The sequence below is a fragment of the Lissotriton vulgaris genome, chromosome 5, assembly GCF_964263255.1.
Source record: "Lissotriton vulgaris chromosome 5, aLisVul1.2, whole genome shotgun sequence".
NCBI classification, from domain to species: domain Eukaryota; kingdom Metazoa; phylum Chordata; class Amphibia; order Caudata; family Salamandridae; genus Lissotriton; species Lissotriton vulgaris.
In genome coordinates this window covers 245,040,743-245,053,697 of record NC_141693.1, presented here as the reverse complement: position 1 = coordinate 245,053,697, position 12,955 = coordinate 245,040,743, and the positions used below count along the sequence as shown (strand labels likewise).

The following is a 12,955-nucleotide window of genomic DNA, read 5'->3' as shown; positions in this document are numbered from 1 at the left end:
AACCTTAGTAAAGGTCTCCGTCAGCCCAGTGTGGTATGCAGAGTGCCTCGCCCGATATGCGATCCTGTCCCACTCCTTGTGACTCAGGGTCCTGCCCAACTCTCTGTGCCAGCGCTCCCTCCCCGGATTATGGAAATGAAACGTCGGGGGTTGGAGAAACTTATATAGGTCGGAAATAAGCTTGGCCTCCGAGGTCCGGGTCACTAGCCAGCGCTCATAAGGAGTGATCTGACGGGCTGCTACGTCGCGTACCTGGGGCTGGAGAGCCCAGTGGCGGACCTGCATGTAGCGCAATCTGTCTACTTCTGTCAGGCCAAACTCCTGTCGAAGTTGCTGGAAAGGAAGCACCCCCTCCGGTCCGTAAATCTGAAAAAGTGCCCGGCAACCCGCGCTCACCCAGTGGGAAAAAGCTCCCGGCTCCAAGCCCGGAGTAAAGTCCGGGTTACCAACTATGGGTGTAAACGGTGATGGGAAGGTAGTCAGCTCGCGGAGCTCGCAAACCGCATCCCAGACTCGCAGGGGAACCCGGGTAACAAAGGAGGCGTAGAGGTTAGCCGGGCGATGTGCGCGCCGCAAGAATGGGACCTCCTGAAGAGTACGTCCCGCTACCGCCTGATCTTGAAAAAGCCAGTGTTTGTCAGATTCCCACCTGCTCCATTCCACCAAATATCGAAGTTGCGCCGCCTGAAAATACTTCCGGAGATCCGGGATGCCAAGGCCCCCCGCCTCCGGAGCAAGCGTAGAGAGAACTCTCTTCATCCGAGGCCTGCGGCCCTGCCACACGAAGCGTGAGATGTCGGCCTGCGCTTGCTGTATCCAGCCCACAGGGGGCTGGAGAGGTAGGGCGCGAAAAAGGTACAAAATCTGAGGCAGCACCGTCATCTTCACCGCCGCGATACGGCCCAGCCACGAGAGCAGGCCCTTGTTCCATCGGCCGAGTTCCTCCTTAATCTTCTTACCAAGGGAAGAGTAATTCGCTTTAACCATTTCAGGCAGCGAAGGCGCCAGCAGGATCCCTAGGTATGGCACAGTGGAAGAGGACCACTGCATGGGGAAGAGACGCTGAAGGTCTCTCCTGGTGTCCGCGGCAAGCGACACGTCCAGGGCAGCCGATTTAGCCATATTCATCTTGAAGCCGGCCACGCGTGCAAAGGCATCCAGTTCCTGGACGCAAGCAGGGAGTGACCTCCTGGGATCATCCAGGGTCAACAGGACATCGTCCGCATAAAGGCTAACGGTATGGGTATATTGACCCATCTTTACCCCCATAACGTCCGGATTATCGCGTACCCTCTGGGCAAACGGCTCCATGTAGAGGGCGAACAGGAGCGGTGAGAGGGGACAACCCTGTCTCGTACCGCGCTCAATGTCAAAACTACTAGAGCTGTGCCCATTGACCCGCACCGATGCTGATGGTCTTTTATAGCAATTGAAGATCATGGTGCGGAACTTCTCGCCGATTCCCAGTTTCCCGAGAACCAGCTCAAGGTACGGCCAATGAACTCTATCAAAGGCCTTCTCCGCGTCGACCGACAGTAACATCCGCTCCCCCGGGACGCGCGAGGCCTTTTCTAATGGGTGTCACCCTCTTGGTGTTGTCAACTGTCTGTCTACCGGGTACAAAGCCAGCCTGGTCCGCCTCCACCAGACCCGGTAGATGCAGTCCAAGTCTGGCCGCTAGGATCCCTGTGTAGAGCTTAAGGTCAACATTCAGAAGCGAAATAGGCCTATAAGAACCACACAGGGTCCGGTCCTTCCCGGGCTTTGGGATAACCGACACAGTCGCGGAAAGAAGGTCCGGTGGGATAGCCCCCGGTTCGGAGAAGGAGTTGAAAAGCGAGCCAAGATAGGCGCCACTGTGGAGCAGAAGGTCTTATAAAACAAGGCCGGACCTGCTCCAGCACGGTCGCTCCCTGACCCCAGCTCCTGCTCACGTTGTGGATCGCTGGTGAGACCGAGACTGCTGCATTGCCTCTGATTGTTGCGTATTCACTTAATTTGAGTCGCGCTGTGCACTACTTACTCACCCAGACTCGCGCTGTATATTTATTATTTAATTGGAGTCGCGCTGTGTACTAATTAGTCATCTAGACTCGCGCTGAGTATTATTATTTAACTGGAGTCACGCTGGCATTTATTTCTTTAACTGTACATCACGCTGGTAACTGATTAGCGCCCCCGGTGCCGTGGTGCATTTGCTGCCCCTGCCTTCGTCTCCCCTTGACCCTCCATCTTGTTGACTCGCTCCCTGACCCGCCCCTCCTCCCTGCTACCGCCTCCCAACTGCTGCCCCTCCCACCCACGGACAGAGGGCTCCCTACCTCCTCTGACGCGCTGTGACCACCTGGACCTGCTCCAGCACGGTCGCTCCCTGACCCCAGCTCCTGCTCACGTTGTGGATCGCTGGTGAGACCGAGACTGCTGCATTGCCTCTGATTGTTGCGTATTCACTTAATTTGAGTCGCGCTGTGCACTACTTACTCACCCAGACTCGCGCTGTATATTTATTATTTAATTGGAGTCGCGCTGTGTACTAATTAGTCATCTAGACTCGCGCTGAGTATTATTATTTAACTGGAGTCACGCTGGCATTTATTTCTTTAACTGTACATCACGCTGGTAACTGATTAGCGCCCCCGGTGCCGTGGTGCATTTGCTGCCCCTGCCTTCGTCTCCCCTTGACCCTCCATCTTGTTGACTCGCTCCCTGACCCGCCCCTCCTCCCTGCTACCGCCTCCCAACTGCTGCCCCTCCCACCCACGGACAGAGGGCTCCCTACCTCCTCTGACGCGCTGTGACCACCTGGACCTGCTCCAGCACGGTCGCTCCCTGACCCCAGCTCCTGCTCACGTTGTGGATCGCTGGTGAGACCGAGACTGCTGCATTGCCTCTGATTGTTGCGTATTCACTTAATTTGAGTCGCGCTGTGCACTACTTACTCACCCAGACTCGCGCTGTATATTTATTATTTAATTGGAGTCGCGCTGTGTACTAATTAGTCATCTAGACTCGCGCTGAGTATTATTATTTAACTGGAGTCACGCTGGCATTTATTTCTTTAACTGTACATCACGCTGGTAACTGATTAGCGCCCCCGGTGCCGTGGTGCATTTGCTGCCCCTGCCTTCGTCTCCCCTTGACCCTCCATCTTGTTGACTCGCTCCCTGACCCGCCCCTCCTCCCCGCTCCCCGCCTCCCAGCAGCCCCTCCCACGCTCCGCCCCCTCCACTATCCTTCAAATGCCAAATGTCCCAACGCGCAGCGTCCACGCGCTTCGGCCTCGCCGAAGGTGCGCCAAAGGTAAGCCCGTCTACGCCCGTCCGCGCCTGGACCGCGCCCAGCGCCTCTCCCCCTGCCCCTCGCGCTGCCCAGCTCCCCCGCATTACCTACGATTCCGCCACCCTCCTAGCCCTTAACCCCGGTCGCGCCCCCAACTGCGTCCAAGCCGCTCCTGGACGCACCCATGGACCGTTCTCCTGCTTCTCCTGCAAATTTAGCGGCACCGACAACATCTCCGCTACAACCACAACACAGATTCCCGACCCCAACCAACTAGAATGCATCCTTCTCAACACCCGCTCGGTCCACAGGCACGCCATTGACCTATGGAATCTTCTAGACACCATCTCTCCAGACGTCGCCTTCCTAACGGAAACATGGATGAACGCTTCCTCCGCCCCTGACATCGCCATCGCTATCCCTGATGACTATAAGATCACACGCAAGGACCGCACCGACCATACAGGAGGTGGAATCGCTATCGTCCATAAGAAATCAATCCGCATCTCAACCTGCTCCGACGCCAACCTCGCTAACTCCGAACACCTTCACTTCCAGATCCACATCGACCCCAAGACCACACTCAGAGGCACCCTCCTCTACAGACCACCAGGACCACGCGCAAAATTCAGTGAAGACATCACGGACTTCATCACCCCACACGCGCTCCCCTCCAAAGACTACATCCTTCTGGGAGACCTCAACTTCCACCTTGAAAAGATCAACGACCGCAACACCGCCACCCTAGTGGACAACCTCGCCAACCTCGGACTTAAACAACTGGTCACTTCCCCCACCCACATCGCAGGTCACACTCTCGACCCCATCTTCACCTCCAGCAACCATGTCTCCTTCAGCCACACTACGGATCTCTTCTGGACTGACCACAGCTGCGTTCACTTCACCTACAACAAGCCGAAACCCATCATCCACCTCCAACCAACTCTACAAAGAAACTGGAACAAAATCACCACAGAACAGATCTCCACATCGCTCCTCCAAACCTCCCCAGCCCTCTCTTCTAACGCCAACGAAGCCGCCTCCAACCTCACCCTTTGGTTATCCAACACCGCCGACACCTTAGCACCACTGAAAAAACGTCAACACAAACTTGGCATCAAGAAGGCCTCATGGTTCAACGATGACCTCAAGAAGTCCAAGAAACTGTGCCGCTCCCTTGAAAAGGCCTGGAAAAAAGACCCATCCACCAGCAACAAGGACGCCTTCAAAAGCGCCATCCGTACCCACCACCAACTGATCCGAAAAGCCAAGAAAACAGCATTCAAGGATCGACTTGACAACAACGCCCACAACAGCAAGGAACTTTTCAACATCGTCAAGGAATTTTCCAACCCCTCGGCCAACTCCAACGACATCACCCCCTCCCAAACCCTCTGCGATTCCCTAGCCTCTTTTTTCCACAACAAGATTGCTGACATCCACAACAGCTTTGACAACCAACCCAGAAGCCAACCCACCCTACCACCAGCTGACCATCTTCCCCCCGTGAACACCCTTAACGCCTGGAACCCAATCTCCACTGAGGACACCATCCGCCTGATGAACTCCATCCACTCAGGATCCCCCACAGACCCATGCCCTCACCACATCTTCAACAAAGCAGACTCCATCATAGCTCCGCACCTCCGAGAGGTCATCAACTGCTCCTTCAACTCCGCTACCTTCCCAGAAGACTGGAAACACGCTGAACTCACCGCCCTTCTGAAAAAACCAACAGCAGACCCCACCGAACTCAAAAACTACCGCCCCATCTCGCTTCTTCCATTCCCGGCCAAAGTCATCGAGAAAGCTGTCAACAACCAGCTCGCCGCCTTCCTCGAAGCCAACAAATCACTCGACCCCTCACAATCTGGCTTCCGAGCCAAACACAGCACTGAGACCGCCCTCATCGCAGCAACAGACGACATTCGAACTCTACTGGACAATGGAGACACAGTCGCCCTCATCCTCCTCGACCTCTCTGCAGCCTTCGACACAGTCTGCCACAGCACCCTTCTACAACGCCTCAGAAACATCGGAATCCAAGGAAAGGCACTGAAATGGATCACCTCGTTCCTCACCGGAAGAACCCAGAAAGTCCGCCTCCCACCATTCAAGTCCGAGGCCTCTGAAATCATCTGCGGCGTACCACAAGGATCCTCACTCAGTCCCACCCTCTTCAACGTATACATGAGCCCCCTCGCGACCATCGCCCGCCAACACAACCTCAACATCATCTCTTACGCGGATGACACTCAACTGATCCTATCTCTCACCAAGGACCCCAGCACCGCCAAAACTAACCTACACGAAGGAATGAAAGAAGTCGCCGAATGGATGAAACAAAGCCGTCTGAAACTTAACTCGGACAAAACAGAAGTCCTCATCTTAGGTAAATCCCCCTCTGCATGGGACGACTCCTGGTGGCCGGAAGCCCTCGGAAATGCACCCATCCCGACAGACCACGCACGGAACCTTGGCGTCATCCTGGATTCTTCACTCTCAAGGAACAAACAAGTCAGCGCCGTATCCTCTTCCTGCTTTAACATTCTCCGCATGCTCAGAAAAACTTTTCGCTGGATCCCCTCCGAAACAAGGAAAACAGTCACCCACGCTCTGGTCACAAGCCGACTGGACTACGGAAACACCCTCTACGCAGGTACCACCGCTAAACTCCAGAAGAAACTACAACGAATCCAAAACGCCTCAGCCAGGCTCATATTAGACATCCCACGCAACGAACACATCTCTGGTCACCTTAAAGACCTCCACTGGCTACCCGTCAATAAGAGGATTACTTTCCGACTGCTTACCCACGCACACAAATCACTCTACGACATCGGACCAGATTGCCTCAATTCTCGACTGTCCTTCTACACCCCCTACCGCCAACTTCGATCTTCCAGCCAAGCCTTCGCCACTGTACCTCGCATCAACAAGACCACCATGGGAGGCAGATCCTTCTCATACCTGGCTGCCAAAACTTGGAACTCACTCCCCGCTTACCTTCGCCTCACCCAGAATCACCTAGCGTTCAGAAAGCAGCTTAAAACGTGGATATTTGACAAATAATCCTCCTCCCCTTCCTAAGCGCCTTGAAACCCTCTGGGTATGTAGTGCGCTATATAAATTTTATGACTTGACTTGACTTGACGTGTAGCCATCCGGGCCCGGGGCTTTACCGTGTTTCAATCGTGCTATGGCGGAGATGACCTCCTCCACATGGATGTCCCGCTCTAGGTGATCCGCTTGGGCGGGCTCTAGTACCGGGAGGGTCACCGACTCCAGATAATCCTCAGCGTCCCTCAGCGAGGAGGGTTCCGCGGCATATAACGCCTCATAGAAGCTACGAAAGGAGTCCGTCACCTCCGCGTCACCGGAAACAGAAATCCCGTCTGCACCCACTAGCTCCTTCACCACATTGCGTTGCTGCGCAGCCCTGAGCCGGTGGGCCAGGAGCCTACCGCATCTGTCCCCGCCCGTGTAAAAGGCATGCTTCAGTCGCAACGCCGCATATTCCGCGCGATCTAGGTCCAGCGCAGAGAGGAGTTTCCTCGCTGCTTTCAGCTGCCTCCAGACTCGAGGAGCCCCCGTGCGGCGGTGAACCTGCTCAAGTTCCCTGACCTGCGCAGTCAGTTCGTCCCTCTTACATTGCCGCTCCCTGTTCTCGGCTGAGGAGATAGAGATAAATTCCCCCCGCAGGACCGCTTTCAAGGCCGCCCACTGCGTCGCCTGAGACGTGTCGGAGTTGCCATTGTGGACCAAGTAGTCCCGAATGACCTCCTCCACCCGCTTCACGACCGACTTCTTATGTAGAAGAGTATCCCGAAGCCGCCACAACCCTCTGGAGGGGGGGGTCGCCGGCCATGCAAAGACGCCGGAAACCGGCGCATGATCGGACAGCGACAAGACCCCGATGTCCGCCGCCGTGGCGGCTGTGCGCAGCGGTCCACTCACCAGTAGGTAGTCCAACCGCGAATAAGTGCGGTGCGCGTTGGCAGAAATAGGAATAGTCCCTATCGGTGGGGTGCATGGCGCGCCAGAGGTCATGCAGGTCTAGCTCCGCAATCCGGTCCTGCACCACGCGAGAAAGCTCTCCCGTCTGTGGGGAGCGCTGGGCAGATCTATCCATAGCCGAGTTGAAGACGATGTTCAGGTCTCCCCCCAAGACAACATGGCGATCGGGCGAGGCAGTGACATCCACCAACACTGATTCCAGGAAACGATCCTGGTGATCATTCGGGCTGTAAACGGAGCCAACCGTGAAGGCAATACCCCCAAGGCGCATGCGATACGCTAGGAGCCTCCCCTTTTGTTCGGCATATTTGTACAACACCTCCCCCCTGAAGGAGCTAGCTAAAAGAATGGCTACGCCTGCAGTCTTGGTCGCTGCCGAAGAGAAGAATTGGGTGGGGAACTTGGCAGAGCGCAACCTATGACAATCTTTGGGTAGCAGATGAGTTTCCTGCAAAAGGCATATGTCCGCTTGCGTCCCTTCTAGCAGGGATAGGATCGCCCTGCGCTTCACAGGATTATTCAGACCCTGAACATTAAGGGTCACCACTTTCAAGGGCGGCATCTCCCCCAGGGAATCGAAGCGCTATGCAGTAGGCAAGGGATCAGCGGAGGGGGCGCGCGGGGCAGGCGCGCAGGGAAGGCCAGGACCGGCCTCAAGTGTGCTTGGGCATTATCGGACGGGACCCCACCAACAACAAAACAACTCTTACGCCCTCCCAGAACCAACCTATGGCAACTAGCCAAAACCACAAACAAATAAAAACACCCCATTGTCTCAGTCCAGTCCAGCCCGGACGGGCAAGTCTGTAGAAAACAATCCAGTGGACGTTCAGCCACTCACCTCCAACCGTCCCCCCCCCCCCCCCCCCAACCCCCAGCCCCAACCCAGCATCGTAAAAGCTAAGCATCTCTCCCCCCCGGAGTGAAATCAGGCCGTCATGGCCACGCCGTTGGATTCGGGCAAGTTCCTGGCCGCCGTTCTCAGGGCCTCCTCCATATCCGCCCTGATGGTAGGTGAATCAGGGCGGCTCGCAGTCGCTGACGATCTTCTCCTCGTCGATCTCCGCCGACTCCGTCTCTCCGAGCGCCTCCATGTGGGCGTCGCTCCGTCTTCCTCCGTGGCCGTGCGTCCCAACACCCCACAGATGTCTTGGAGGGAGCGCAGCTGGTGCAACACTCCGTTCCATCGAAAGATGAGACGGAAGGGGTGACCCCAGGAGTAGGGCGTCTCATGCTCCCGCAGAAAGTCTGTAGCAATCCGGAAGGACCTGCGCTTCTGCAGCGTGATGGTGGACAGGTCCTGATAGAGCGCCACAGGCCGCTCTCTGAAAGTGAGGGGTTGCTTCCTGCGGGCCTCCGCCATGATTCGCTCCTTCAAGGGGAAATCAGGCAGGAACGCCAGAATGTCCGGTGGGGGTGCTGAAGACTGGCGCTGTCGGCCCACTCTGTGCGCTCTGTCTATGCGGATCGGGAAAGCTGCGTCCTCTCCCAAAATCTCTCGGAACAAGTCCTGTAGATAGGCCACCAGATCCGTCCCCTCGTCCGCGGATGGGACACCCCGCACCCGGATGTTGTTCCGTCTGGACCTGTTCTCGAGGTCCTCAGAGTGGGCCTGGAGCTCGACGCACTGCTCCCGGAGACGGAGAACGTCCTGCTGGAGATGGACTATCTCCTCGTCACGGCGCTGGGCCGCCGTTTCCACCGTGTCAACACGCTCGCCGAGGCCCTCCACCTCTTTGCGCACCTCTCGCACCTCGCTGGCCACTTCTCTCTTTAGGGTCTGGAAGTCGTCCTTGAGGGAGCTAAACAGGTCCTCCATAAAGGACCTCGTGACCGGTGGTTCTCCTCCAGTTGCGTCTGCCGAGGCCCGGGAGGACCCCGGCGACGGCTGCGTCCTGTCCCTCAGCTGCTGGGCCCTGCTGAGCATGTCTGGCAGAGTGCGATCACCCCTTCTCGAGCCTCCTCTCCCAGCCATTGTGGCCACTGCCGTGGGCAAGGTTCAGGGCCGGCCGCTGTAGATGCGTTCAGTCGCCTGCGGGCACCAGATGTGAGACCCCGCCGAGGACAAGGGTGCTGCGTCACAAGCGACAAAATGGCGGCTCAGGCCGGGGCGAAACACTCGTTGTATCGACCAAGGTGGCAATCGGGGGGCCAAAGTCAGGGTCCCTCAAAAGCGCACTCCTTGGGTGATCAGGGCATGAGCCAATGCGAAAGTGGGCACCTGCCCGCCAAGGGCACGGGTGGAGGTCGCCAGTTCCAGCTCCTCAGGGAGAAGATGGCGGCAGGGCGGGGCTCGATAGAGCGGCCTGTGTTGGCGAGACCGTCAGCGACCCCCGGGGCACAATAAGCAAGGAAAGTCCACAGCTAGTGTCTCACAGTCCCGCCAGTGGGTCTGCCCAGGTCGGCTGCCTCGTAGAAGCTTCCGTCCCCCTCCGCCAGGTCCGCCATGCACCGTTGTCGGTAGCGAGGGGCCAAAGTGCCAGCTAAGGTCCAGGGTCTGCTGCGCGTCGGTGGCACCGGTCACGTAGGCTTCGGCCGGGGAGCGCTATTATTCTCCGGAGCACATCGGGACCGAACACTCGGGATCACCAGCTTTCAGCACCAGGCCCAGCCGAGGCGCCTGGACAGCACTGCAATACGCTCCGCCTCCCAGGCTCTCCTCCGTGCTCCGAACTTCAAGCCAACTTTAGGGGTACTTCCCCCGAGGCGATAGGAGTCAAAGTTGTATCAATAGGTGCGCCTGGAACTCCGACACAATCCTCTCACCCGCAAAGCAACCGCGGGGGGAGAGAAGCGCTGAAATCGGGGCTCGAGCTGAGCCGGGCCGGAGGAGCTACGGGAGGAAGCGTCCGCTCACCCCGCCATCTTGGCCACGCCCCCCAGAGTTTTATATTTAGAAACTGTTAGTATTGCCGGATTTTTTCTTCCATCACAAAAGATCGATACACTTCATCACGTACTGTTGTTCCCTATGAGTAGTAACTAAAAAAAGCACTAATTCTTGTACCTCTGCATTTGACCCAGGAGTCCCTAATGTGTAGTAGTGTTGTATAATTGGTCACTTATGTCATCAGTTGAAGAATTATACTTATGAATATTGAAAATATGCACATCCTGATACAAGAATATTGTGGGCAAAATATCGAAGACAAAAATATTGAAAGGTAAGTGCATAAAGAGGAAGTATAGATTTTCTATTCATACTTCAGATATACGTACCTTGTCAATATATATCATCTTGGTACATATATGTGGAGTTAGGTATTGAAAATCTATGCTTCCCTTTTGATACTTCGGTTTGGAAAATACATTTTTCTTAAATGTTGCTGTCCTGCGATATTCTATCTCTGAAGTATAGATTGAAAATCATCAGAAAAAGTGTGAAAGTGGTTGGTGAGATTTTCCAGAAGATCAAAGTGTGGAAGAACAAGTTAAAAAGCTGAACACTTATGGAACCTTGCGAAGCACAGGGGGCCTGGGTTTGATCTTATCTCTTTACAAACCATGCAAATACAATCTGTTCTTCTTTGAGGAGAGATGCGAACGAATCCAAAACTCCTATAAAGGTTTTTTCCATTCTATGCAGCTAAAGTCTCATGCACACTGGTTCCAAACAAGTTCCCATTTTAAAACGGCTATTAAATCTTAAAACTGTTAAATATGGACTCATTTTTCAATTATTTTCAAATTTCATTCATAATTATACTACCGAAACCTAAGTAAGCTTTATCATTACCCTCTCCCCTCATAATCTGAGTGTTTGTGTGGGCATAAACAGCCTACAATATGATATACTTGGGGCATTCAAATAAAATTGACAGGACAGGGTCATAATTTCACTCCACTAATTCAGACTGTTGTCAAGGATCTGAGGTTCCTGCTGTGAGCAAAGTTTTCATCAGGTGGCTAGAGCCTTGTGGCTTGATTACTCAGGATTCAGGTGGTGGTGATTGGTTGGACACTCTACAGCGTGCATCCTTGACACATGGTGCATAAGATAGCTGGTGCATAATGCGTGATGGCCTATTCTAGTGAATGCTTACATGTATATAGTTCAGAAAAATGTATACATCTAGGGTCGAGTTGTGAGCCATGTGGATTCTAATGTAAGCTTTTAATATGAAGTGTACACCTAGTAAGATTAACATAATTCATATTTCCTCAGTGCAACAGAAAGTATATTGTAGTGCATGAGCATCTTCTGTAGGTGATTCGGTGTACTTCTAAATTTGTTGAAAAAATAGTTGTCTTTTAAATAATCTTTGCATCGCCTCTTTCACTTTCTTGTTACGCAAGCTGTAAATAAAAGGGTTTACCAATGGGGTGACAACAGTATACATCACTGACACTACTTTGTCCTTCTGAAGTGAGTAGCTTGATGTTGGTCGAATATAACTGAAAAGAATGGTCCCGTAGTATAAACTAACCACAATGAGATGAGAAGAGCAGGTAGAAAAAGCGCAACGTCTCCCTTTGTTGGAGCGGATTCCCAGGATGGTAGAAATTATTGATATATAGGAGATCACAATGGTCAAGATGGAGGCCATGGCCATCATTGTGGCTTCAGTTAAGATAAGGAGCTCATTGGTAGATGTGTCTGAGCATGAAAGCTTCAGCATTGCTGGTATGTCACAGAAAAAGTTCTCAATTAAGTTAGGTCCACAGAAGAACAACAATGAAATCATCACGCTGTGCAGCAAGGAATTTAGAAAACCTGTGATCCAGGAGCCTATTGAAAGTAGGAAATTTACTCGCATGTTCATCACCAGGATATAATGAAATGGTCTACATATTGCAACATATCTGTCATAAGCCATGACCCCAAGTAAGTAGCTCTCTATGCATAAAAATGCTACAAAGAAGTACAGCTGTGTGATGCAATTCCTTAAAGAAATGGATCTCTCCTTTGACATGATGTTCACCAGCATGTTCGGGACCGTGACCGAAGTGAGGCAGATATCTGCCAGCGACAGGTGGCAGATGAAGAAATACATGGGGCTGTGTAGCTCTGACTCAGTGGTGATGACCGCAATGATGATTACATTACCTAATATTGCAATAAAGTACATTATCAAGAAAATAATGAATAATGGAAGCTGATGATCTGGGTTGTCTGAAAGTCCCAGAAGGACAAATTCCATCACCAAAGTCTGGTTTGTGTTTTCCATTTTTACCAACGAAATACTCTTAATAAATGGCAGCTGAAAAATATTGAAAGTATTCATGAATGTAGCACATTTCTGTATGGCCCTCTATCGACACCTAATCTCACAATTTTGGCAACCCCACCCTGCACCACCAGCAATTGTGCAAAAAGAAGCAAGCTATTCTTGCAGGCCATTTACTATATCATGGGGATCTTTAGAATATCAAGCAAACGCTAAGCTATCAAGGTTTCCCGAAGACTTTTTTTAAAATTATAATTCATGTAGTGTAAATATTGCAAGATTGACCTTCGAAATTGTGTCTCTTCATTTGGATTCTCTGGGAAAGTTGTGCCCTAATAATAATTCTATAGCACTCCTCCCTGTTTAACAGGTTGTAAGCTAACTTTGTCCTCTAAGGAGGATCTACATTTGTCTCCATATATCTGTGGTGAGATGGCTTGAATGTGCTAAAAAGTAATTACAACGGACACTGGACTCAACCAAGGGTACTA

At 53.1% G+C, this 12,955-nt stretch overlaps 1 protein-coding gene across 1 annotated transcript; it reads right to left on the bottom strand.

The window, feature by feature from the left end:
* Window positions 1-11,519: 11,519 nt before the first annotated feature.
* On the bottom strand, window positions 11,520-12,464 carry LOC147710593 (olfactory receptor 1G1-like). The gene has a single exon (XM_086919367.1). It carries the CDS (start codon window positions 12,462-12,464, stop codon window positions 11,520-11,522), a length of 945 nt encoding a protein of 314 aa, XP_086775493.1.
* Between the last annotated feature and the right edge of the window lie 491 nt (window positions 12,465-12,955).